We start from the raw sequence: 27450 nt of genomic DNA, 5'->3' as shown, positions 1-27450 counted from the left end.
GATAATTTGTGCCTCTAAATTTGTGTTCTCCCCAACCTGAATTTCAGGTTGAACAAAAAGAAAGGTCTCATTCTTCTCGGGAGAAGAGCTGTTATGTGGGTTTGTTTGGCCCCAAACCACGCAAAAATAGCTTTCTGGTCTGGTGAGTCCTGCCACATGTTCTTGAAGTTGGTCTTTAACTGACCCAAGTGTCCACTTGCTTCAGGTGCTGTCAGCCCAGGCTCTCTGCTTAAGCCATACTTTGTTAAACGTAGCCTCCTAATTAGCACAGAGAATTTTTTGTAGGTCAATAACTGGAGGAGCCTGTACTCTCCTTAGCTGTTCAGTCGCTTTTAATGCAACTTGTGAACAGAGCTGCTGATATATTAAGGTCTGAGTTTTGCTTATGCTTGAGGTTGCTGTACATTTGTTCAGTCCTACAAAGGAAATAAATCATGTCTGTTTTCACTGTAAGGATCCTTTACATAACAAGCATTACTAGGGTAAGAATCAGATTCATAAAAATGTTGATAAGCAGAATTGGAGTTTGAATACATTCTCATCTCCATGCAGCAGTCAAATTGGCAGGTGTTTTGTCCGCTGGATTTGCATGTACAGACACCTGTGCTGAAGTCTGTGGTGTCCAAGCTCTTGTTCTTGAGCCACCAACAGATTCCAGGAGTTACAGACCAGACTTTCCTTCTTGTTTCCCTCTGCTTTATGAGGAGTCTGTGCTACTTTTTTGAGGTTTTGGTTATCCTTTTCGACCCAAGCTTTTGCCAGAGTAGCTGCATAAGAAACGTCTATGAAGCAGTCTCTCTGTTCAGATTTGATTCCAACTCTGGAAAAGCTGGGAAGCTTTTTCTCTTTAACAGTGTGCACATACTTGAATAACAGGTTATTCCTTTGCATGTCTTTATTTTTAATTGACACTGAGATGATTGAAGGGTTATATTTCAAATACCACACATAAAGAGGCAAAGCCTGGTTTTCTCCCCAAGGGGTAAAAGGGATTGGTAACTATAAAGAGCTTTTTAAGAAGTATAACCTTTGTGCCTTTCACCATGGCTTCATGGACTCAGTTCCGCTTTTATTTTTACTGGGAGAACTGGAAGCTGTGATACCACAAATATATGAAAGTGAGGAAAACAAGATCTAAATGCCAAAGCTTGTGAAGTGTTTGGTGGCTGGAGTGGGGAGTGATACTTTTGATGCTCACAGTTTGCACAGCTGCTGCTCAGCAGTGAGAATGTGTAGCAGGCATGACAGGGCTCAGACAGAGGAGCACTAAGGTCTGTGTAATGCTGACATTTAATGCTCCTGTGTTTCCAACCGCTCCTTTCACAGGAATGTAGGATCCTGAAGAACTTTTCCTCCTTGAGGGCTATCATTTCAGCTCTGCAGTCCAACTCCATCTATCGGCTGAAGACCACCTGGATGTGTGTTTCAAAGTAAGCCTCTCCCTCAGTTCCCAAGGGCCACAGGGCTCCACGCTCCTTCTTTTCATCTTCTCCTCACTCTTCCTGTTCTGTTCCTTCACTGACATGGGTTCTGTCAGAAGAACCTCCTATTCCGGGGAGGCTCAGACCCCTCCTGTGAACTCGTCTTCCCTATTGCGGGGACAATCTGCCCTTGGGGACACTGGATTCTGTCCTTTTTTGCATACTGGGTCTTCCACAACCTCTCTCGAAAAACTATGGCACTGGCTTCTCACCCACCTCACCGCTCCCACGTCACCATGATCTTTGCCTATTGTCTTCTCTCCCATGAAGTTTGAGGAGTTCCAGCTTGTTACAAATCCTCCCTAGTCCTCTCCCAGTGCTGATATTTACATAAAATATATTCTCAAACTACAAAATCCAGTTTTGAAGGTAATATTTCTTCCAGGGGAACAATTTATTGTGTTAACAATATTTACTGCCTGCCCCACAGATGCCAGAAGTTGCTGTCTAGAAAATACGGTGTTCTGCTCATTCAGTTTTGGCAAAAATCAACCAGATTTCTTTGCTTTCGATAAACAAATTAAAATACTACTCTGCTAGGCAGTATCCCTCTGTATTTCCTCTCCACAGGTGGAGGTGGAATTTCCCTTCTGCTGTCCCATGTTTCTGATCAAAATACTGCTAATCTTGTGTTTATAGTGTTGGGCAAAAAACTACTCCTACACTTAAATGCTTCCAGCTTTCCAGAATGCATGGAACAGGGCAAAAATCAAATACTTTGGTTCCCTCTCAGCTGTTTTTCTGTTCCCTTGTATGCCCTGACCCATTCTCACACCATGCAGACAGTTCAAAGCCCTGCCCAGGGGCTGCTGATGGTGTTTCTTTGCTGTCAAATAAGGCCCGGGGAGCACCAGAATATCCCACCAAGGCTCCCAAGAGATGTGCAGCATCTCACTGGCTGCATTTTGGTGCTGTTATCTTTTATAAGTCAAACTGTTAACGATTGATGAAAAAAACCCAGAAACTTGATTGGATTTAGAGTGCTTGCTAATTATGTAAATTATTTAATCTTTTCCTGTGCAGGGATATCCTGCTGATGTATGAAGAGCTATCTGAGATCTTCTCAGACCATGACAATTATCTGACAAGTAGGGAGCTGCTGATGAAGGTGAGAACCAGTGTGAGTTCAAATCTTGTGATCTCAATGAAATCTGAGGTTTAACCCTTTTTGAAACCAGCTGCCAAAGCTCATCTCCTCCTCAAGGACCTTGGTGCTTTGGGGAAGAGCAGGCTGTAAAACCTTTTGCTGGGCTGAGAGCTGATTTCCTTGTTCCTGGAAGAATCAGTAGCTTTAGCCTGTAGAATGTGGATAGCCACAACCAGCAGGCTTTGGCAGCGTGATCTGGGTGGACAGCAGGTCCTGCAGCCCCTCAACCCATGAGGTCACTGGCACCATGCCACAGCTTCAGTTGAGGAATCAATCCAAGATGTTTATCCCACTATGCTGTACCTTTCTTAGAACTAGGAAGCAGGGCTGGGAATTCCAAAGGAACAGGCTTCCTACTCTGTGTGTGGCCAGATGGACAACAAAGAGGGCTCTGTCTGGAGCAGTTTGACTTGTGCACTCGCCTGGGTGAACCCCAGTAAGCTCAGGAGCCTGAAAGGGGTGAGGAAGAATAGCAGGGAAAGGTTATGTTCTGCAAAAACTAAGGAATGTTTGTGGAAAGTTTTTTCCATTTACATAAAAAAGTTCCTATAAACTTGCTAACCAGTTCATTCTTTGGTAGTTTTGTCCAGCCTGGCATTTGTCCTTCAGCCCCTTGCCTTGGGATCTGAAACACTGTGTTTTGCTCAGGAATGGTGGGTGAACACATTCACATCTGTCAGTCTGTTTTGTTTATCATCCATTTATCAACATCTGTAGGTAAATTTTAAAGCAGGTGAGACCATAATAAGCATAGAGGGAAAATGTGTGTTCAGAACAGCCTATTTAAGTATTAAAAGACAAAACAACACAGACTGAGCCCAGACCTCTGGCTCCAAGTAAATCACCCTCCAGCTGCCCTAAGTAGATTTGAAAAACATTTCGGAAGCAGTGAGAGGAGAAAAATTCCACAGAATAGCTAGAACCTCTCCCCTACTTTTCATCTTGGACCATTTGGAGGATTAATATCCACTGAGTGCTCAAAGACTTTGTTTTCCTTCACTATAAATAGCCCTGTAGGGAAGCCATGTTTGACCTTGCCTGTCCATCCTGCAAATCAAAGTGTGGAGCAAACAAAATGCCATCAGAAACAGATGGGGTGGCACAGAGAGGGAGTAGTGTTCTCTCCTCCTGAACAGACATTAATAATGATTTGTGACACATCTATGCAACCACTGGAAGAAACATGTAACTCCAACATCCCCTGTGCATCCAGGGAAATAAAGGCTTAAAGAACTATGCTGAAATATCTCATCCATTCATAGAAAAGCTGGAGTTGTGGGGATGGAAACCTACTCCTTTAATTTCCTGCGTGGTTTTGGATGAGTCAATAAGCCACAGTCACTGGATCTTGGTGTTGCAGCATAAGAAAAACAGCAAAGTGTTACATAAGATGGAGATGTTTACTCGTAGCAGGCCTGATTAGGGAATTAACCAGCAATCCTGAGGTCAGGAGTCTTGGGACACCTGAACTATGTCTGAGCTTCTCTGATTTAAACTCCCAGGAGATTTTCAGCAGCCTTGGCTTTGGCCAAAGCTGTTCTGAGAAAAATTCCCTCATAGTCATCTTGTGTGATTTTTGTCTGAAATTCCCAATCAGCATCCGAGTCCCAGGAAATCAACACATGTATGTAGACACATGTGTGTCTACGCAGCAAATATTTTTTGCTGGCTTAACTTGTCTGGTTAAATGTACTTATTATTTTACATGCATGTAGTTGCTAGTTTACCACTTGGATCCTCCATTAACTGCCTTTAATTCTGTTCTACCTCACAGGAAGCAACATCCAAATTTGCGAATCTGGACAGCAGTGAGAAAGAAAATCAGAAAAAGTCACAGAAGCGACTGCAACTTCAAAAAAACAAGGTGTGTTTGGGGGTTTTTCTCCCCTTTTTGAACTGGTATCATGATTAACCCTAATTGGTCAATTCTATAAGAAGCAAAATCTAGAAAGGTCTTCACCAGAGTGAGTAGGCAGGAGATGATTGATGGATATAAACATGTGGTCATCACTTCCAGCTGTCTTGTTTCTGTCCTACAAGAAAGAGTTCCATTATCTACTCTTGTTACACTTTAGAGAGAAACACAATTTCCATGTAGTAAAATATGTGCTGCTGTCAATACTGGAGTTCTTGTGATAAAAAAAAATTAGCTCTGGCAGAGCAGAAGTCTCATTTACTTTCAAACAAGCTCATGAAGCTTCTGACATACCAGCTTGAAAATTGCACAGGCTTCTACAGAGATTGCTTTGTAAAATGTGTCTGGGTTCCAGTCTGTTGGCGAAAATAGTTTTTGTCTCAAAGCTGGCAAAGATCTAAAAGGATGGGAGGAGAGAAATCTGGGATAGGGAGGCAAAAGTGCTGAATATGATTTTTGTCTGTGTATTTGTTTGACTGGAAAAAATACAGATCCTTTTGGATGGTAGAAACAAGTGTTTCCTTCACAAGCTTAGAGCCAGCCTGAACTCTGCAAGTGCTGGCAGTCTAGAAGTTTAAAGTGTGAATAATTAGCATTAAAATGCAGTGGATGGCTGGGGAAGATGGTCACTTCTTGGAGAGAGAAAAAAACTGTGGCTTGATTTGACTTCACTATCACAAGGTATAATCAGACATCATTAAGTAAAAATCCACAGGGATGAAGCAGAAACTGCTCATTCAGGCTGGTCAGGACCATTCCTCAGCTTCACCTCTTGCAGCAGGTGACAGAGGGACCCTGTTCCTGGTCCTCAGTGCTTCTCCCACAGGCAGGGTTTCCTGGGGGACCCACTGTTGGGAATCAATGGGGCAATACTGTGATACAAAACCACTGGGTGATACCTGTTAGAGCATCCTGGTCTCACTGGAATTGGATTTAAATTCTAGATTATCTAATGAGAATGATGTAATGAAAGAAAACATCATTATAAGACTGCTGCTTGGTTAAGCAGACTACTTTAATTTCATTTTCTTACACAGGAGTGTTCTGGAATTCTAATTATTCTCATTTTTCAGTTAATTAATCCAGCATTACTCTGCTCACTTGCAGGGAGTGATGCAAGGCACGGTCCCATACCTTGGCACCTTCCTGACCGATCTCATCATGCTTGACACAGCCCTTCAGGACTATGTTGAGGTAACTTGGGGGAATTTTGGAACGCTAAATACCCTCCCTGCCTCCCCAAATGAGTTTATCTGTTTCTATATCTTCTCCTTCTGCAGCTCTTAAAATATCTGTTTTCAAAGAGAAAAAGGAAGCAATGTGCAGTGTTATTAACCAGAACTTGTGTGAATTTGAGTGCATTTATCTCAAGGTACGAGTCTGGGTCTTCTCTGATCCCTTCTCTTTCCTTTCAACAGGGTGGCCTGATCAATTTTGAGAAAAGACGAAGGGTAAGTTGAATGTTCTGTGATTTTTGGTTTATTGATATCCTTTGGGCAAGGCCATTTATCTTTAGCAGCTGAACCAGACCTGGTGGCAGGAGACCTTTGCTTTCCAGAACACGCAGTTAGTAAATATCTTCCTTCTCCTGCAGGAAACTCTTTGTAGGTAAAAGGCTGCAGAGAACAAACGAAGTACAGAGGACTGAGAAATAAATGCTGTCAGTATCTCCTTTCAGTCTCATCCTCGTTGGTCAGAGATAAGTAATGTCCTGTAGGAGTAAAGGTGCTGGGGTTACCTTGGGCTGAATGAAGTCAGGCCACATCTCCATCCTGGGGCTTGAAAGCAGACCTGAACTTGGCTGTGATGAGCAATTTCCTGCCTTTAACTGCTCAATAACCTGTCCTACACAATCCAGGGTTATTCTGGCAAAGTGTGTGTACAAATGCAGTTACAGAAGAGCAGCACGCTCGTCAGGTGTGTTAAGGGGGTAGCATTTTATGTTCCTCTGGAGCAAGTGTGAGTGCACATTATGAATCATAGGAAAAAAACCCCACCTTTATTGTTAGAAAACTGGTTCATGAAATAGTTACTCAGCTGAAACCGAACTTCACATCAAGCTAAGTTTGTCCTGGGTCCCTTGTTGTATGTTTTTAGAGTACGAATGAATATCATCTTGTTTTCTAATTAGACTTTCTATTTGATTATTTCTTGTCTTAGGAATTTGAAGTCATTGCCCAAATCAAGCTCCTGCAATCTTCATGCAACAGCTATTGCTTGATACCAGACCAGAAATTCATCCAGTGGTTCAGGAGGCAGCGACACTTAACAGAGGAGGAGAGGTAGGTCCTCAATGCAGCTGGCAAACCTCTGTTCTCGCCCCCCCCCCCACACCTGGGCAGGTCATGGCAGGGACATACAAACACTGGAGAGCAATAGTTTTAAAAACAATTATAAAGAGGTGAAATATCCCCTTGGCCCTGGTAAAATGCGGGCAGGACAGTGTTCCTCTTTGTGGGGCTGCAACCTTCTATGAGGAGGGAATAACTGAAGGGTTCTTGGATTTCTTGAATGTTGCTGCTGTGAGATGTACAACTAAATAATATTGTTTGCAAATATTTGCCTGCTGCCCTCTGCCCTGCAGTTACAAACTCTCACGTGAGGCTGAAGCAGCTGCTGATACCAACATCCTGTCTCCAAAATCCCAGAAAAGCATGGTGAAGAGGATCAGCACGTGAGTATGATGGGGCAGAGGGGGTTTGGAGTGGGAATATGGACCTGGATAACTCAAACAAGCAGCGCTCATTTCATCAGCTGCAAAACCTGGCTGGGGATCCACACCCCTGCATTGCTTTTAAGGAGCAATGCAGCCTTGTGGCTGAAGCTGTTCCTTTGTGTTGTTAGAAGCAGTCATGAGGATTGTTAATGATAAAAGAGACTAGAGTACAGAATCCTTCCTATGGTGTCAAAAAAAGGAATCATTTTAGTGCTGGATTATAATTCAGTACCTATTGTGTAACAGCTTCCCTGAATGCAGCAGCAAAACAGAATAAATGAGTCTCGTCTATTATTAGTCTAAATTGCTATAGACATGCAAAAATTCCTTGCAGGATTTTAGTATGAAAATTGAGGTTAGCAAAAAGGCATTTGATAGTGGAAACAATCTGCCTTCCAGCTGGAGAAGGAAAAAAAATCATGGGGATGTGGTCTAATTTGATGTATTACCACAAAGATTCAAACAGGAGGTGGGTAGAGGACAAGGCCATACAGCTAGACATGAGAAACAAGAGGCTAGCAGGAATGCAGGGAAAGCTGCATGGAATAAAGCAGAGTTCAAAGACTGAAGTAAAAATATCTGCACTCTGAATGTGTTTTACAAATGAATACTGTAGAAAAGCAGTGAGTGACACCTCTCTAAGCTGTACGAAATTATTAACTGCATGCTGATGCTCCCTGCTCCTCCACTTGGTGGGTCAGACCAGCTTGTTTCCTTTGGCACTCCTTTCAAGTCACTTGACCTGCATTTAGAAATGAGTGTCGGAGAGAGAGAGCCTTTAATTTACACTTTATGATCTCTTTATTGTGTGCATCTCCAGCCTTCTAGAGAGAACCTGGTACCTGTGGCACCCTGATAGAGGGCAGGAATTGGCAGCAGGGTGAATTTGCCCTTTGAAGTAGTTTTTTTTATTAAATGAGCCTGAAAATGTGAAGAGACCGAAGGGGAGTGTTCCTCTAGTGAAGCATGAGTTGGTTGTGGCCTTGCAGCTGTGGGCACTCTGGGTCAGGAAGGTGTAGTGTTAGCCTGTAACAAAGCCTGTATAAATACCACAGAGGAAATTAAAACAATAGGCCACTCCAGAGAGGAAAAAACTCCAGAATGTAAGAGTTCTGAACCAAGGGACAACTTTGCTCAGCCCAGCTCTCGCTTACTGGCTTTTATGCTTTCTTTCTATACTAGACTTTTTCTGGGCACTGATGTGTTCACCCCACCCAAAGAGCAACCCCCGAAGAGCTCTCCTGTAGGAGGGAGCTCTGGGGAATGCACGGATTCAGCCAGCGTTTCATCGTGTGAGTTTAATCACTCTGAAACTGAGGATGTGTGTGTGACTCCCATCTCTAGCCCTGAGGACCCTCTGAAAAAGGTACAGCTGAGGCCTCTGTATGCTGCAGGCAGCCCCAAGATACTTGCCCAAGGCTCTTGGCCTTGACTAGAGCATTGGTTTTAGTGGAATGGGGAGAGAAATGTGAAAAAATGGAAGTAATCCAGTCAGGACTCTTGAACAATGTTCTGTGTTGCCCCTTACAGTGGGTTTGTTCCTGTCAGGAAGCTTTTGAGCAAGGCAGAGAGAGAGAAAGGAAGACGCTGAGCAGGGGAAGGAAGGGGGCAGTTTCAAGGAGAATGGCTGCAAGGGAGTGGTGTGTGTATTTCCACTTGTTGGAAGCAGGAGTGCCTGTGACACCGTGTGCTCCTTCCCAGCCGGTCCCAGCTCCTGGGACCTCGTGCTGTTCCTTGGATCTGCTGCCACCTCCTGGACAGCTCTTACTGCGAGGCCAGAGCAACCCCAGCAGCACAGAAACTGCCATTAAAATGCTGAAATCAATCAAGGGAAGTTCAGTTTTCCTGGAGGCAAGGAATCCTCCTGCCAGCAGGTTGGGCAGAGTGTGGGTGACTGAGGTTTTGTCTGTGCCTTCTGCTTTCTCCCGTTCCTCTGGCACAATGACACACCCAGACATACCAAATGTCTCCTTTGTGACAGCACTTTCCTTTCTGTTGTGCAGATCTCTGGATACCCCTTATCCTCCTGTTCTCCTGACTCTTCCACGAGCACAACTTCCTCAGGGGTGTCATCTTTACCCTCATTCCTGCTGGCCTCCAATGACGACAAGAGCTCTGTGGGCTCTGACAAGGGCTATGACTCCGACAAGGGCTCCATCAGCTCTGACAAGGGCTCGATCTCCAACAAGGGCTCAGACTCCAGCAAAGCCTTGGACTCCAGCAAGGGCTCCATCTTTGACCCTGGCTCAGGCTCGGACAGTGGCTCCATCCCCACCAGGGACTTGGGCTCGGTGCTGAGCAGCACCCCCAAAGAGCTGCCCGTGTACAACCGGCAGAGCGGTGGCTCATGCATCATCCGGGTCAGCATGGATGGGCTCCACGCCAGTGTCTACAAGAGCATCCTGGTGAGTGGCACAGCCCTGGGCTTGGCAGATGTGTCCATGGCGGGTGACTGAACCTATCACTGCATTGAGAACACCCCTTCACTGAGCTGGCTCATCAAACCTGGCTGGAAAGGGAAAATGGCACATGATGCCAATGCAGCATACCTACTGCAGGTGTGGAGCCTAGTAGGAATGAGATGTTTGAAAACAGCTTTGGGGAAGTATCTGGTCTGGAAATTGAAGTCTGTGTTTTATCAAAAAGCTCCAGGTGAAGCACTGTGAGCACATTCAGGTTTTGACATAAGATGCCATGTTTTTCCTGGAGCAGCTTTCCCCAGGAGCTAGTTTCTGGAAACAGGGAGCTGCAGGGGCAGGAGCTGACACACCCTTTAATTCTGCAGCTTTTCCCTGTGAAGAAGAGAGAATCTCCCTCCTCTCGCCAGACAGCAGCTCCAGAATTCAGGCATTTCCCTCTCTGCTTATTCCAGACATCCCGACACTGCCACTGGTGCTGGACCATGGGTGATGTGGCTCAGCTCAGCTAGGGACCCTCAGGGCCTGCCGGGGAGAACAAACATGGTTCTCAGCACCTTTAGTTCCTGATTTTAATGGTCTCACCTCCCCAAATCCAGCCAGTTGTTCCCTGAGAGCCTGACAGATTTGGCTCCTGGGGAGACTGCAGGAGGCTCTGGAGGAGCCCTGTGTCTGCTCCAGATGCACTTCCACAGCACACAGCAAACCCAGCTACAAGGCCACAAAGCTCTGCAGGATGTCCAAGGAAGTGCTTTGCACAGGAGCCTGCAAACAGCAGTTAGGGCAGCTATTCAAGGGCCTTTTGTGGCTGGTGAGAATGAGGTCTCTCAAAGGGAACAGACACTGACTGGGATTTACTGCTGTCTCCTCTAGTACCGTATCTGTCAGCTTGAACTAAAAAGCCACCACCTTCAAATGTCATAAATACTAAGTTTAGTATCTGTCAGCGCCTGCCCCTTTGTTACTGACCCACTGTGGTTTTTTCAGTTCTCTGACCTCTCTTCTAAGACCAAGCAATCAGGTTTTCACTAATTATTAAATCACAAGAGTGAATGAGAAGAATCTCTCATTGCAACTTATCTTTCCAGATAACCAACCAAGACAGAATCCCTGATGTCACACAGCGAGCCTTGCTGAAGCACAACCTCGAGCCTGATGCAGTTGAAGATTACGAGCTTGTGCAGGTCATCTCTGAGGACAAAGGTAGGGAAGCAGAACTCTGCTGCTGCCTGGTAAGTTCTGTTGGATTTCAAAGGAAAGAGTAAAATGGGAAGCATTAGAAATGCCATGGACAGGTCACAGCTGCCAGTGAGATCCCCCTGGCCACTCAGAGGTGGTTTCTGTCAGCACAGCCCCCTGCCCACAGGCAGAGCAAGCTCCTGGGCTGCCAGGCAGACCTCATGTGTGCCGTGCAGCCATAGAGTGACCACAGGATTGGGGGTGGGGGGGATGTCCTGCCTCCCTGGGACTAGGCCCTTGGATCCCAACCATCATCAGCCTTCTCTGGGAGAGGCTGCCACAGCCTCTTGCCAGGGTGAGCATGGCCTGGGCCCGGCCTCCCCGTCCTGCCCTGCTCCCTTTCCTGCAGGAAGCTGCTCCCGATGCCACTCTGGCAGAACAGGGAGAGGGCCCTGCCCATGCCATCCTGCTCCCTGTCCTCTCCCAGCTTTCCTGCAGCCGTGCAGCCCTCCCCACTAATGCTGCTCTGGCCCTGTTCTGCAGAGCTGGTGTTCCCTCGCGATGCCAACGTCTTCTATGGCATGAACAGCCACGTGAACTTCGACTTCATCCTGCGGAAGAAGGTAGAGCTGGTTGGCTGAGGCTGCACCTGCACTGCCCTCCTGCGTTATGGGGAATCTGTCAGAATTTCCTGTTGAAAATGTGCAGTTGGAGCAATGGGCAGTCCCTGGTGCAAAGGCTCCGGACTTCCACATTTGTCTTGAGGACACCTGACGAGCCAACTCTTGTGAGAAAAGAGTCTCCTTCGTGCCAGTATTATACAGAAGAAGATCATCTGAATTTATTTTTATAGAACTGAAGCAAGTTCTGAGTACATGTCTGCCTAAACCAGCTGGAAACTTTTTGGACTTCTTCTGCACCAGAGAATGACCCATTTTGGATCTTTTCCAAAGAACTTTAAAATGAATGAACTGCACTTGCCTTTGCATGAACATCATGAATGAGACACACAAACACTACTTTGTGTTGGATGGAGATCTTAATGTCACGACAGGGTGGTTTCTGTTGGACTTGGTTAAGCCATGGACCAGAACTCGATGTCTTTTGTGTGCACTCCCATGTGACAGATGGACCTCCTCCCAATGTGCAATTCCTCTGCAGGAGGTGAACTTTGAACCTTTTTAAAAGCCATAAGTAAGACGTTGGATTGTAAGCAGCCCTGATTTGAGACACATGAAATAGATACAGTATTTCTGGTTCTGGTGGTAGCACTGTGCACCCCTATGCAGATCTAGGAGTTATTATCCAAAGAGATAGCTTAGGATTGTTAATGATCATTCATTAAAATGGATTCATTATCCATGCCTGGGCCTTTCCCCCCCAGTTCTGTGCCACTAATTTGCAAAACTGGGCTCAGGTAAATTTTACACTGTGATTGGATGTATCACTTCTGTTTACAGGTAGGTAAAACAGACTGACTGTAGGTATATTGTACATCCAAGAGACCTACAGTAGGTCCCACAAGCCTGGTGTAGGTTGTAATCTGAACAATTAATGAATTCCTGTTGTATGTTTGTTTGGAGGGTGACAGAGGGGGAGTTGTTACTGAGCCTTAACCTTTGCCCAGAGTTAGGGCAAGACTAGAAATTCAGTTTTCTCTGCTTTTGGTGTCTGTACAGTGCAGTTCCTTGTGTACATAGCATAGCTTCTAATGTATATAGTACTGCTCACTCAGAGGGTGTATAGCAGTGTTAAGCTGAAACGTGAATGTTCTGGATTTTAAAATTACACTTTCGAAATGTTTATATATGTTACATTTTTAACTGCTTACCTGTAATCTTTATATGATAAGTATATAAATTGTTTTTCATTAATATTTGCCTGGAATTGGTCAATTTCCTTTTATTAGTGTATGTCAGATATGTAAAAGCACCTCACTCCACTTCCCTTGCTGTCACTTTCTTCAACTTCCCCACTTTTACTGTTTAACTTCTCAACAGCAAAGCCAAAGCCCTCCCAGTGCATCAGCCATGCACAGAGCCTGTGAGAGATAGGGATATTTTGTGCTATTTCATGAGGTTTCAGCTTAAAGATTTCCATAACTGGGTAATTTAGATTGCACACCAATTTTACAGCTTCTGCATGAAATCATTCTCTCTTGGGCCACTGAATGACTTCTGAGGCTAGATAATACAAGAGAAGTGCTTTCTCCCCATTTTCTCAATCATGGCGTTTTTTCCTCCTGCTCTCCCAATCATTACCTTGTGTTTTTCCCTCCCTGCATAAAATACAAACATTGAGACAAACAGTTTACACACTACAGCCCCTTCTGCCATTTCACAAATTACTTCAGCATGAGGCTCTTAAAGCTGCCCAAAAGCCTCATACTCACTCCCTGAACTACAGCTGCCATGGCTACTTAAAGGCCTCTCATACCAAGGAAGACAAAACAAAGAGTACCTGAATCTGATTCTTAAACTGCTTCAGGCCACAAAACCCAACACTACAATCTTACTCTATTTCCTTCAGGATCAATACAATCCATTGGTGAACTTGGAATTCCATATGCCATATTGAGAGCACAACAGCACTTTTCCATCCTTAACCCAAAGCAAAGACCAAGCTGGTGGGCTCCAAGCAGTCTTACTGCAATTAATCCTTTTTAGGGCCTGCCACCACAGCCTGCCTTGTGAAGAAGTTGCCAGAAGGCTGGTTCAAAGCTGGTACTCCTGCTCAGTTTTGAAACCAATTAGCTGAGTCAAAAAAAAAAACCAAGTTGTCTCAGGGACCCAAGTTGTGTCTAAGGCCCTGCCATATTTGGCCCATGGTTGTGCATGTCAACAAGATAATGAAGAACAGTTTACAGTTTAATGGTGGGACCTTGACCCTTAAAGAGAAACAATGTATTGGTCAATCTATAGGAACTTAACCTGTGAAAGAGGAACAATGCACAGTGGAGCTGATATTGGCATGGAGGGGGTATCATGAGCCATTGTGGCCTCTTCTCACACGCTGGCCACCTGTGAGATGCCGTTGTAACTGAAAAAATTCCAGTGCAGAGGAGGAGGTCTAAGGTGTGGTTCTGGGGAGGAAGGGGAGAGAAGGACAAGATGCACACCGTTTCCATCCAGGGGATGGCCTGAAGGTGCCCTGCCTGCCCCTCCCGCCTGAGCACCATGCTCCATCTCCTTCTCAGCAGCTCTTCACGAATCCAGGGGTTGGTGTGTATTATTTGCTGCAGCAACTAATAAAATAAAAGAAATTTGCTTTGCAATCACAATTGTGTCTCAAGTTTTTTGTGCACAGGCATCCTCCGCAACCTGTAACAAAAACAAGTATCTGTAAAGTGGAAAAATACCAGAAAAATCCAGAGGTGTTTCAAGTGGCTCCTACTTTTCCAAAACACATTTGATTCTGGAGAGAGCAAAGCTTGGGCAGCACCTGCCAAAGAACTGGAAACACAGGCAGGGAACAGCATTTGTCACATGGGTAGAACCACTGGCATCAGCCAGGTCTTGCCTATGTCAAAAGATGGAGAATTTTGGATGTATAAACACACACACAGAGTAAAGGACCGATCAGCAAGACTGAGGCCTTGTCTGCTCTGAAATGGACACAGGCATTTAATTCCTATATCCTTTATCTGTTCCCCTCCCCTGAAACCACCATCAAGCCCCCAGTGCCACTTATTTCCCGAGTCAACTAAAAGGAAAAACATGCACTGAATCCCCAAGCTAAAAACCCCAGCCCTGCTGTAAACCTGTTTTTCATAAACTACCACTCTGCTTAAGGAAATCAGTTAAAGTGAACTCAGGGTCCCTGAGCACCCGAACCAGCTCCACTTCTCAGCAGTTCTATTCCAGGCTGACACATCCTCACATGCACGTCCCTGCCTTCCGCTGCGGGGCTGGCAGTGAGGCCAAGGAGCCCAGAAGCTCCAGTTCAAGGTTGTGCAAGTGATGCAGAGACCTTTTCCATCTTTCATGATTTGAAAAAAGTTAAAAAACCGAAACAGGGACAACTCAAATATCTTGTACTTTTTTAAATCCTCTGTTTGCTGGTGAGGAGCACCCTGTACTCCCTGTGCACCCTGTGCACGCAGGGAAATGATGCGTCAACACACAGGGAAATCCCCCGGCAAGGGGAAAGGAAGGAGAGGCAGCTTGTAAGCACTGAAGTGGGTCTGTCATGGAACAAAAAACATGAGGGTGGAAGAGACGTGACTCTTGTATCCACAGTGACACCTGAGTGCTGGATGCTCACCTGGTTATGGAGCCCTGCTCCTGCAGGAGCTTCTCACCAACACCTTTGGGATTTCCACTGTCCTTCACACAGGCCATGTGGGCTCATGAAGCAAGAGACCTGCAGAGGAAGCAAGAGGGATTGTGAGCAAGGAATGACTCAGGCCATGTGTGGGCCCACAGTGCAACCTCCATACTCACCACGTCATGTGGGCACCTGCTCCCACATGGACACCAGCAGGAACTTGGCTTCCAGGTGGGAACTGCAGAATGGGCACCTTTATACAGCCAGTGACTCCATAGGAGAGGGACACAGCCAAGAATCCCTTGAGCTGGACTTCCATTAATCTCCAGTTAACATTCAGGGTCAGGCTGCAGGGGACTTGGAGCAACCTGGTCAAGTGAAAGGTGTCCCTGCCCATGGCAGGGGCTTGGACTGAATGACCTTTAGAGGTGCCTTCCAACCCAAACCATTCCAGGACTCACCCACACAATAAGAACACACACAGCTACTCATCTTGCACCAGGTTCTATGTATTATCAGACCGGCTGACAGGTAATAACATGTCTTCTGTAGCAGAAAGCACAACATTGATCAGTAATTATTCAAAACAAACAAAAATTAAAACCAAAACACCAGCCACACATACTCAATGCACAGATCTGCCAGCAGGTGAGTCCCCAGATGGCAATTCCAGGAGGGAATCCTCCCACTGCCCAGCAGCTCAGGGTCTGTGCCAGCTGCCCTAAGCAGTGTAGTCCATGATCACCTGGCCTCTGAGAAAGGTTTTTTTAAAAAAAATAAACACCATATCCTGCTGGCATATGAGCCAACAGCAAAAACATCAGAACTCATCCAAAAAACAGACAAGTTTGCTCCTCACATGAAAAAATATCCAGGCAAGTCGCCTTTCCGTCCTGTAACACACAATTGTATCGGGCTGTTGAGACAGTAACATTGCTGTAGGTTCTTTCGGTTTTATAAGGAGAGTTTGTAACCTAACTTCTTACATTTGAAGTTCCCAAAACTCCTACACCTGCTTTTATGGCATAAACAATCAGGCCTGCCAATAGGCTGTGGGGTTTTGTTTTCCTGAAGGACTAAGTTGAGGTGTGGGTGAAGCAGGATGCGACATGGACCAACTCTGCCCGCATTCCCTTTAGGCAGTGCAAACACAAATAAATCCAGCTACCTCCACTTGCACAGCTTCCATGACTTCAGACATGCCAAGACATCTGTTCTGAATCCCAAGGCCTGTTTAGATGGGATGCAGCAAGATTAAAAATGAGCTGAGGGGAAGCCAGCACTGGTTTTTTACAGGAGCGTGACAGGGAGAAGACACAACAGAGGAGCACTGCTCCCCCGCATTGAACATTTTGGGGAAACATCTTGATTCTGATAGGGATCCCTTTGGAAAACAAACCCAAATCCCCCAGATGCTCAGCAAACAGGGAGGTAAAAGCCTACAGACCTACAAGGAGCAACAGTGAGGGAGCAGCCCAGGTACAGCCATCCCGAAAGGTACTGACATTTGTACACCTCTATATATTAATCTTTATAAATACAGTGTTCTACATGAGGAAGTGTGGAACGATGTCATTCCAGACTGGTTTCTTTTAACAAAAGCTTGCCAGGGCTTTTGCTCAGATCTGGAACACATTTCTTCTTCCTCCTTGGTGTCCCACCCTGTCCACGGTGGCCTGGGCAGGTGTCTGGCCCAATCCCACACATGGCTCTTGGGAGCAGTGGGAAGGAGACCACATGAAGAGCTGCTCTACAACTTTCAAGGGTGAAAAGCTAAAGTGTGAGGCAGGTTCAGCTGTCAACAGAGTCCCAAGGAGGCAGGCAGTCATAGCTCATCCCTGGATGACGGGGCGTTAAAGGATGACTGGGAGGGCAGGGCATCCTTGTTCTGGGCGTCGCTGTGGATCTTGCCCTGCTGCCGGGACTTCCAGGAGTGTGTTCTGTCCCAGTCCGTTGATACTGTCTCGTTGTCCCAGATGGTGGAGGTCTCTGTGTCACTGAGGTAGCCCGGCTGCCCCGTGTAGTGTGTGGGGTAAACAAGAAGGGGTTCTGCTGAAAAGGCCTTCAAGTCTCTGGACTCATAGTACTCCATATACTTTGTGCTAAGGAAGAGAGAAACACCATCAGCAAGAGCAGAACCTTCACTGGTGCCAAGCTTGTCCCTGGGAGACATGGTAAATCCCAGGAGCAGACTGGTCTGGGAGTGGGAGTAGGTGCTGGGGTACAGCCGGAAACACATCCTTACAACCACACACACCTGTACAACCAAAGCCTGTACCCAGAGACAACCAAGTGCCTTAGAACCAGCCCACAAGCCCTGCCCCAGGCAGGGACAATTCCCCCATCACCTCCTTTGACTTGTGCCAGGAGGACACAACCAAGCACCACAAGGAGTCCCCACCAACCATGCTACCAACAAGATCTGGCTTAAGATCAGTCAGCAAAACCCAGCCTGTGTTCCCCTGAGCCATAGAGGGACTTACACAGGGTGCTTGTTGTACATGATGGGCAGGAATTCATCCACAGGCAGCATCTTGCTGAAGGGCTCAGCCCTGATGAGCTTCTGAGCCCCATGGAAGGAGATCGCATACCCCAGGGTCCAGTAGGAGTAATCAGCTTCCACCAGGTTCCGGACATTGGGAACAGCTCTCTCGGGCTCCTGCACCTGCATCCTTTTCCGGCCAATGTAGCTTCAGGGGTAAAAAGATCAAGGAGATGGGAACCAAAGTGAATCCGTAGCAACCAGGACAAGGCTATTCATGTCAGCCAGGGCAGGGCCAAGGTTCAATCCCAGAAGCAATCCCTGACCCAGCTCACAGATTTCTATCCTGCCCCACTCCCAGACATCCAAGTCTAACCCAGTGGGTGGTACAGCTGTGAAAGGCTTCCTAAGGGACCTAATGTGACAGTCTGAGGCTCAGGACTAAGGTCTGCTGGTTTCTCTGTCACAGCAGCATCTCCAACACAGCTGAGGTCAAATAACACGGTCCACCACAGGCAGGGATGGTGCCTAAGGGGCCTCCCGGCATCAGCTGCCCCAGAGGGCAGATCAGTCCCGATGGGAAGAGCCACCCAGAAGTCTGTGCCACTGTCCCCTGCACTGCAGCACCAACTGCACCCCTGCCACGCCCCAGAAGTGCTGCCAACCTCCTCATGCACCCAGGAGCTCCAAGAGGAGCAGGAACTTACATCAGCTCCCAGTCTAACTGGGCTTGCTCGATGTCGTCCATCAGCTTCATGAGCTTCCTCTTGAACTGGTGCTCAAAGCGCACATCATCCTCAATGATGAGTGTCTTCTCCAGGCCTCTGCTCACCACCTGAAACATGAGGGCTCCAACATGAGCACAGTGGCCCCCACGGATGCCTTGCTGTCACCGAGGCCACCCTGACTTGGCACTGCCTCCCAGACCATGCAGGCAGGGAGGGTGGAAAACCACTCTGTGACATATACATGATATGTCAAGTCACTAGAATTTGCTCCAGTCCAGATGCAGAATTAGGGGAAAAAAGCCAGGAGTGTTTTTTTAACCCCGTGTGCTTTTCAAAACCTTCCTGCCTTTCTTCTAAGGCCCCAGGCAGGATATTGGATGGATTGCAAAAACAGTCATGAAAATGTTCTGATAAAAACCACTTAGAGCTGAGGGCAAATGAATCACAGAATCCCAGAATGGTTTGGGTTGGAAGGGACTTCAAAGCCCATCCAGCTCTGCCATGGGCAAGGACACCTTCCACTATCCCAGGTTGCTCCAAGCACCATCCAACCTGGCCTTGGACACTTCCAGGGATGAGGCAGCCACAGCTTCTCTGGGCACCCTGTGCCAGGGCCTCACCACCCTCGCAGGGAAGAACTTCTTCCCAATACTCCATCTAACCCTGCCCCCAATGTCAGTGGGAAGCCATTCCCCCTTGTCCTGTCCCTCCATCCCTTGTCCAAAGTCCCTCTCCAGCTCTCTTGGAGCCCTTTTAGCTACTGGAAGGGGAAAGGGGAGATGTGAAAGGTCAACACTGCATTCAAGAAGACCCCTGCAATCCAAGGAAATCAGTTCCATCCTACGCTTCCAGAAACCTGGGCTGGATCCGATGCTCTGCACCAGGACTGGCTATGCACCAGGAGACAGCACCTTTCTGCAGGACCCCCAAGGCACCCCAAAATCCTCACCTCCTTCCAAATGTAGTAGTGGCTCAGGAAGCAGCCAATCTCTCCTCTGGTCAGGGGCCTGGAGGAATATGGGTCCCGGTATCCCGGCAGCATTTCGATGCTGAGAGCTTTGAGCTGACTCGTGTTCAGTGCTCTGGGAAACAGAGAGTATCTATCACCATTGCAAAAGAATAAATCAATTCAAGCCAGACACGGCACAGCATGGGGAATGCTGCTGATGTTCAGGGAAAAGCCACACCTTGAGAAATTCCTACACTTGTTTTGCTCAAAAACACAGAGGAAAATTACCTTCTTGATTTACATCTCTAAATCAAGCTGATACATCATATCCTTAACTCTGCCAAAGACTTCTCATGGGACCATCAATTATCTTTAACTCTGCCAAAAACTTCCTGTGGGACCATCCACTTGCCAGGTGCTTGGCTTTGATTAATTTTCTGAAGCCTTGATGGGATCCCAAGTCCCGTCTCCTTGAGGCCTTTTTGCAACTCACGAACTCAAAATTTCTGCCTTGATTTCTCATTATAAAATGGCCTTAAAATACCTTAGAACCATAGAATCATTAAGATTGGAAAAGACCTCTAATACCCTCGAATCTAAGCATTAACCCAGCCTTCTCCCAGGGATGGGGCCTCCACCACTGCCCTGGGCAGCCTGTGCCAGACCACCCTTTCCATGAAGAAATTTTTCCCAGTTGTCCAGCCTGAACGTTCCTCAGCACGGCTTGAGGCTTTTTCCTCTTGTCCTCTCCCTTGTTCCCTGGGAGCAGAACCTGACCCCTGCCTGGATGCCCCCTCTTGTCAGGGAGTTGTGAAGAGCCAAAAGGTCCCCCTTGAGCCTCCTTTTCTCCAGGCTGAGTGCCCCCAGCTGCTCTTCAAAAGACTTGTGCTCCAGACTTAAGAGTAAGCTTGGAAAGGACTGTGTCAGGGTTAATGCTGTAGCACCACAGCTCTGCAGCACTAGGATGGACAATATTCCCAGGAGTTAATTGCTCCATTCACAGAAACCTATAAGATTCTAACCTGATTTTGACCTTAATCTGAACCCCAGTGCACTGGTTCTCTCACAGAGACTGACTAATTGCAAAGGAAGAAACGGAGCAGAACTGCCCCAAACAGATGGTCAGGGAGATCCAAGTGGTGTTCAACTCCCCACCAGCCAACCCTGCCCTGCTGGAAGGAGGCCAGGGCATCCAAGGAGATGCTGTGAAGCAGTAAAGCACATTCCAATCTGAAAACATCCTCAAGCCCAACCAAAACTCACTTTCCATCCACAGCCTCCACTACCTTCACTGCAATCTCCTGCTCGTAAAGTGTCCGCAGCATCCGATCTCGCCGGTCCTTGCGACGCTTCAGGTTGATCATGAAAATCTGGATGGAAGAGAAAGATATCAGGACATCAGACTCCCAGTAGGGGGGGAGGGAGAGGAGAAGTCCTGGTCCACCTTTCTCCAGCAGCCCCATTGGAAAATACCATATGTGTGTTCATTCCACGTTGTTCAGAATTTGTCAAAAAGCTGGAGTTGGTTTTGAGTTGAAACTGTAGAGGCTTTTTCTCTAACAACTATTTTTTATGGATGTTCATGAAGGAAACTTGCTCTTTGAGGATGAAGAAAAGTGAGGGGAGACCAGTAAGAGCCTGGTCTATAATTTCCAAAGAGAGCCTGTGTCTTGGTTTGAAAGACAGGTGTCTGCTAAGGAAGGCAGAAGCCTCCCTTGGAATGGCAGATGCAACCCCCCTTCCCTCTGAGTTATTATAATTTTGAAATCAAGGAGCTTTTAGGCAAAGATGTGGGAAATAGGAATAACAGTTCTTTACTATTATGTATCTATATGTGTATAACCAGTCAAACAAACAAAAATAACTGTGGCAGTAACAGCAAACAATCACAAACCCAGTCCCAGCCTTCTCGGCTGTCAGGCCCTTTCCCCTTGGGTGCAGTTCCGCTCGCAGCCGGCAGGGGCGCTGGCGGCTCCCGGTGAGCAGGGCAGGTGCGATGGTTCCCCCGTGGCTGCAGGGGGCGCTCCGGAGCGAGCTCGGGGAGCACGCAGCACCGGTGGCCTGGGATCCCGGGGAAGGGTGGAACAAGGGCTTCACAAACCCCGGACGGCTGGCCCCAGTGTCTGGCTGGGGCTTTGGGAACAGCAGGCTGGAGCGGCGGGCTGGAGCAGTAGAGATGAGCACAGATCCCAGAGGACAGATGGGATGTATCCAAACGGGGAACCCCCCGGAGATCGGGCAGGCAGGGCAAGCACGGCTACAGTGTAGCGAAGGCTCAAAGCAGCGGAGGGGCAGGGCAGCCACAGCCCAGCCTCCAGCAGGGCAGGGAAAACCAGCTTTGGGATCCCAGCATTGTTTCCAGCAGAAAAGAAAAACGGCCGAAGAAAAATAACCAGCAGCTCCTTTCTCTGCAGCTTCTCTCTCCGAACGCCAAGAGTGAACTGACCCCACACCCAGGTGAAACAAAGAGTAGCCCGGTCTTTTGTCTTCTCTTAAGCACCCAGCGATTTGTCCCCCAGCAACATGCATATGGGAAAAAATTCCTTTAACAGGAAAAAAAACTAGGACTAAACAAAAACGCCAACATTATCCACCCCGAATTTTTCCCATACTAACATGTTACATGAAACTTAACCCTTTTAACCATATAAATACATGCATCACCTGAATTATATACATATATACATGCTGATACTGATACAAGTACAGAGCCATGGGTAGTTCACCCTAAAACAAGGTCCCCTTGAGGTATGCATTGGGTCTCTCCATCCCTTTGCATCACCCACCAGATGCAACCTGGTCCCTGAGCAAAAACAACCCCACGGATGAGTTTGTCTTTGCTCAAGGCAGACTTTACCCAAACAGTTTTTCCAAGCATAGTTCTCATGTGCACCACTGGAACCTTATCCCCATCTGTTGTTTGTAGGGGTTTGGATTGGGCAGGGCCTGCTTGGCTGGTGGAGCCTCGGGTGTTAACTAACCAGGTGGCTCTTGCTAAATGCACCTCCCAGTTTTTGAAAGTCCCCCCACCCAGTGCCTTCAAGGTGGTTTTAAGCAGTCCATTACACCGCTCAACCTTCCCAGCTGCTGGTGCATGGTAAGGGATGTGGTACACCCACTCAATGCCATGTTCTCTAGCCCAGGTGTTTATAAGGCTGTTCTTGAAATGAGTCCCATTGTCAGATTCAATTCTCTCAGGGGTACCATGCCTCCAAAGGACTTGCTTTTCAAGGCCCAGGATGATGTTACAGGCAGTAGCATGAGGCACAGGGTACGTCTCCAGCCATCCTGTGGTGGCTTCTACCATTGTGAGCACATAGCGCTTGCCTTGGCGGGTTTGAGGCAGTGCGTTGTAATCAATCTGCCAGGCCTCCCCATACTTGTATTTGGACCACCGCCCACCATACCACAGGGGCTTCACCCGCTTGGCCTGCCTGATCGCAGCGCATGTCTCACAGTTACGGGTAACCTGGGAGATACTGTCCATGGTTAGATCCACCCCTCGATCTCGTGCCCACTTATAGGTGGCATCTCTGCCCTGATGGCCTGAGGCATCATGGGCCCATCGAGCTAGGAACAACTCCCCTTTATGTTGCCAATCCAAGTCTATCTGGGACACCTCTATTTTCACAGCCTGATCTACCTGTTTATTGTTACGATGTTCTTTGTTAGCCTGGCTCTTGGGGATGTGAGCATCTACAAACGGACCTTCACAGATAGCTTCTCTACCCGAGTGGCAATGTCTTTCCACTCCTCAGCAGCCCAGATTGGTTTTCCTCTGCGCTGCCAGTTTGCTTTATTCCACCTTTCCAGCCAACCCCACAGAGCATTGGCTACCATCCATGAATCAGTGTAGAGGTAGAGCTTTGGCCGCTTCTCTCTTTCAGCTATGTCCAGACCTAATTGGATGGCTCTGAGTTTAGCAAATTGGCTCGATCCACCTTCTCCTTCAGTAGCCTGTGCAACTTGTCATGTGGGGCTCCATACAGCAGCTTTCCATTTCCGGCTAGCGCCTACAATTCAGCAGGAACCATCAGTGAAGAGGGCGTATTGTCTTTCACTCTCTGGTAGCTCATTATATGGAGGGGCTTCTTCGTCACACGTCACCTGCTCCTCTTCTTCTTCAGAAGATAACCCAAAAGTCTCACCTTCCAGCCAGTAGTCGGGGTGCCAGGAGGAGTTGTGCCTCTGTGCCGACTACTTCTGAGGCAGCTTGGACTCCTTCATAAGCTGCCAAGATTTCTTTCTCTGTGGGAGTGTAGTTGGCTTCAGACCCTCTGTAGCTTCGGCTCCAGAATCCCAGTGGTCGGCCCCGAGTCTAACCAGGCACCTTCTGCCAGAGGCTCCAGGACAGGCCATTGTTCCTGGCTGCAGAGTAGAGTTCTTCACCTCTGGTCCTGTCCTGACTGGGCCAAGGGCTATGGAGTGAGCGATTTCCTGCTTGATCTGGGCGAAGGCTTGCTGCTGTTCAGGGCCCCAGTGGAAATCGTTCTTCTTGCGGGTAACCAGGTAGAGAGGACTCACGATCTGGCTGTACTCAGGAATGTGCATCCTCCAGAAACCTATGGCACCTAGGAAAGCCTGGTCTATAATTTCCAAAGATACAGGATATTTAGGTTTATATCAAACCTAAATATCCTGCATCAAACAGAGTAACATGAGTCTGCAGCATCAGTCCTAGAGGAACACTGACCCACAACACTGCCACTGCCTGGATTTAGGATTTTCAGCAGGGCCACCATCCAAGTAGAAAGCCGTGGTAAAGAGAGGATTTTTGTGATTACTTCAGGCACTGAAAATCCACTGTGATCCCTGCTAGAGCAGAGAGTCAAGGCTAGGAGCAGAGATGTCTGGGCAGGACTCTGTCCAAAGCCTCGAGGAGACTGGTGGAAGCCTGAGGGCTGAAGCCCTCATTGCAGGTAACTCTCAAGGGCTTAGGGATATTTTTCAGTCCCAAGCAGACTGATACAAGCATAGCCTTGTAGCCTGTGGAGCAAATCCTCATCCCAGTAAGAAGCAGTAAGAATTCCAGCTCAGTACAAATGAAAGAATAATAAACTGGATAAATAAAGCGCAGACACAAAGGACAACAGAAAAAACCTGGACCAGCTGTGCTCTAAACACAGATGCTCAAAGACACACAGCTGGATCAGGTTCAGCTTCAGAAGCCCCACAAACAGACGGAGCAGAGCACACCAAAAAGGCAAAGGCTCCCCTGATCCCCACAATTCCCTCGGTCCCAGAGCCACCCTGGCAGCTGCACACACAGGGGCTGCTGGCTCTGGGAATAACAGACACCAAGCAATCAAAGCCTGGCGGGTCCTTCTCCCCAGGCATGGTTTGCACCCCTGGGGGTACCCAAGCTGGGGCTTGGATGCCCCACCTGCTCCCAGCTCTCCAATGTCTCTCTCAGGTGAGAGAAATCTTTCCCTCCTGCCACTGGAAAGCTGGAGAGCTTTCCCAAAGGCCCAATTTCCGTCACAGATGGAAGGGAGGCCAAGCTGCTCTGCAGAATCAGATGCAGAACAAACAGCAGAAGAACTGGGGAGTTAACCTGCTTTTCAGCCTGTTTTGAAATTCAGAATATATCCTCTGAGAGAAGGCACAACCACCCCTTCCCCACCAGGTTTGGTAAAAATAATTTATTTCTGGGCATAGGGCAGCGATATGGGATACACATCACAAAGTCACCCTAAGACAAGCCTCACTTCTGCCTTCTCTTGCTGGCTGGAATACAACATAGAATCACGGCATGGTTTGAGCTGGAAGGGACGTTAAGGATCAGGTGATGAGCGAGAAGACAAGACAATGAACACCAGAACAGGCTCCTTACTTCATCAAACCCCATCTTGTCAGGGTGCTTCGGAGGGACAGAGATGTACTGAGAGGGCTCCACAGGAGGGCGATCGACTGCAAGAGAGGAGAGACCCCAAACGTTACCCTTGTGCACACCCTGCAATGGACAAAATGTGTCTACAGGTGTCTCCCTCACGGCCCGTGGGAGCCGGGATGAGAAGCCACTTGCAGAATGGGAACAGCAGCAAGCATCACATGGCAAAGCCAGAGCCAGCAGCCATGTGCCACAGACATCAGGAAGAAAACATGGACATGCAGCACCCATTCCACCTGAAAGATGCATTTTATCTGGGGAAGTTGCAGGATTTCGTGGATGGGGTTGACCTGACTGTGAAGCAATTATATCCCTAGGTAGAGAAGTGGTGGAAAATTTCAGAAAACTGTGTATCAAAACACTATGAGAGTGGTCAGGTCAGGATGCAGACTTCCAGGAGAATGAGAGCTGGGCCGCTGGCAGGAGAGCTCTGTAGGCATTAACCTGGGGGGTCCATCATGGCAAAGACACAGCAACTCACTCATGGCCTCAATCAGGGTGTGCACAAAGTTCTCAGCTTCCTCCTGCAGTGACTGCTGCGGTTTCAGGGGCATGGGAAGGAACCCGTAGTGCTCACGGTTGCAGAGGAACATCTGTACTCCTGGGAATCACAGAAAAGTAGAAACTACTATCAGGCCTGCTACCAGGGCATTTCACTGCTCTGTGGCTACATAGCTACAAACACCCTTGTGCCAGGACCTCAGTCCCAAAAAGTTCTGCTTCATAAGCAAACAATTCAAAATCATTCCAGTTCCACTTTCTGTTTTGCATGGCTGGCAGCAAGTGGCCTCTCTCATAAAACCAATCCCTACAGGTTGCCTAACTAACCCCAAGGGCCTGGGGCGACAGGACGAGGGAGAATGGCTTCCCACTGAAACAGAGTGTGTTTTGATTGGATATTGGGAAGAAATTGTTCCCTGTGAGGGTGCTGAGGCCCTTGCACAGGTTGCCCAGAGAAGCTGGGGCTGCTGCATCCTTGGCAGAGTCCAAGGCCAGGTTGAACAGAGCTTGGAGCAGCCTGGGATAGTGGAAGGTGTTCCTGAAACGGAACGAGATGAGCTTCAAGGTCCCTTCTAACCCAACCTGTTCTATTCTTTATCACTGCTTCCTTTTGCTCTGGCTAGGAAATGTGATACATTTTCACCTGTGCTGGCAAAGGACTTTGAGGAATACATATGACAACAACCTTCAAAATGCCAGGTCACCACCAAACACAGTCCTTTCCTCTCCAGGACTAATTTTTACTGTGCCCTGAAGATTAAAGGAAAATCCCAGAGCGAAACACCAGTGAGGAGAACAGATGTGATAATGTAACACCCTTCTACTCAAAAGCTTTAGCAACTGCTTGTTGAAGGTGGGAAACAGAGAGAAGGTGCAAAGCCTGTCCTTGGAACAGATGCATTTGCAGGGCACAGACTCACCCCGTGGGAACATCCCAGCATCAGCAAAACACTTTTCCCCCTGGGATGACAAGGATTTGCTCACCACTGGCTGTAACTCTGTCTTGTCACATCAGGCAACATGCTCAAAAGCCACATCCAGAGAAGCTAAGGGAAGTATTTCTGTTGTTTTTCATTGAGTTCTGGTAAGGTCCTTTATTAACTAACCCAAATCAAAGCTGCTAGAACTCAAGGCCAACAACTGCCTTTATCTTTTTTTTTTTTTTAATGAAACAAGCTTAACCAGCCCCCTCCCTCGAGAAAATAAATTAAAAGCAGACACTACCTGGTGTGCTGATGCTTTCATCTATTAGTGCCCCTAATCCCTGGTATTTTTAGCAGGGCAGAACTGTCAGCACTAATGACCCTGGTGTTTCTCTCATTTTAAGTTCTACAAGTAAATTGCTGGCTATGCTACTTGCCAAAACACATTCAGCTGTCAGCTGCAATTTAGTTAAATGGCAGAATAAAAAAATACTACCTGCTGACATGAATGGATTTGGCACTGATCTAATCAACAAATCTTATCTGGCTCACTGATCTCTGTTCTTATCTTCCACTGTCTTGAACACACTTAATCTGCACAGATTCACACCAGTGTTCCTGTTCTGTCTGGGATAAAAGGTACTTGAAAATTGTATAGCTCCCATAAAGTGGGGATGGGGATTCACTCTCCAACTCTGTTTTTATAATAAAGTTAAATGATTGCTACAAGGGATAGAAAAACTAAGGTATTTGTATTATTATTAACAGGCTTTAAAGGCAGTGTCCAGTATTTACAGTCATAAACTTAGGACATAGATACAGTCATAAATTTACAGTCATAAATTTACAGTCATGT

The 27450-nt window shown here is 47.4% G+C and overlaps 2 protein-coding genes across 5 annotated transcripts in view; one reads left to right on the top strand and one right to left on the bottom strand.

Moving 5' to 3' along the window:
• Positions 1–14135, top strand: part of RGL1 (ral guanine nucleotide dissociation stimulator like 1) — a 57684-nt gene extending 43549 nt beyond the window's left edge. Inside the window, exons 8-18 of the mRNA XM_069023781.1 lie at positions 1327–1430; positions 2505–2589; positions 4403–4492; positions 5651–5737; positions 5962–5994; positions 6704–6825; positions 7128–7217; positions 8442–8625; positions 9263–9664; positions 10765–10879; positions 11399–14135. Coding sequence (XP_068879882.1) covers positions 1327–1430; positions 2505–2589; positions 4403–4492; positions 5651–5737; positions 5962–5994; positions 6704–6825; positions 7128–7217; positions 8442–8625; positions 9263–9664; positions 10765–10879; positions 11399–11496 — 1410 coding nt within the window. The 3' untranslated portion in view covers positions 11497–14135. The remainder of the gene's footprint in view (positions 1–1326; positions 1431–2504; positions 2590–4402; positions 4493–5650; positions 5738–5961; positions 5995–6703; positions 6826–7127; positions 7218–8441; positions 8626–9262; positions 9665–10764; positions 10880–11398) is intronic.
• Positions 14136–15609: 1474 nt separating this feature from the next.
• COLGALT2 (collagen beta(1-O)galactosyltransferase 2) overlaps positions 15610–27450 on the bottom strand; it is a 50504-nt gene continuing 38663 nt past the window's right edge. For all 4 annotated transcript variants that reach the window (XM_069022653.1, XM_069022656.1, XM_069022655.1 and 1 more), the window contains 7 exons: positions 25652–25771; positions 25114–25190; positions 20544–20650; positions 19281–19413; positions 18311–18438; positions 17605–17811; positions 15610–17223 (listed from right to left, as the gene is read on the bottom strand). In XM_069022653.1, coding sequence (XP_068878754.1) covers positions 16947–17223; positions 17605–17811; positions 18311–18438; positions 19281–19413; positions 20544–20650; positions 25114–25190; positions 25652–25771 — 1049 coding nt within the window. In that variant the 3' untranslated portion in view covers positions 15610–16946. The remainder of the gene's footprint in view (positions 17224–17604; positions 17812–18310; positions 18439–19280; positions 19414–20543; positions 20651–25113; positions 25191–25651; positions 25772–27450) is intronic.

Source organism: Aphelocoma coerulescens, chromosome 8 (genome assembly GCF_041296385.1).
Source record: "Aphelocoma coerulescens isolate FSJ_1873_10779 chromosome 8, UR_Acoe_1.0, whole genome shotgun sequence".
Classification (NCBI taxonomy): domain Eukaryota; kingdom Metazoa; phylum Chordata; class Aves; order Passeriformes; family Corvidae; genus Aphelocoma; species Aphelocoma coerulescens.
The sequence above is the reverse complement of the archived record's forward strand: the minus strand, read 5'-3'. Positions and strand labels throughout refer to the sequence as shown.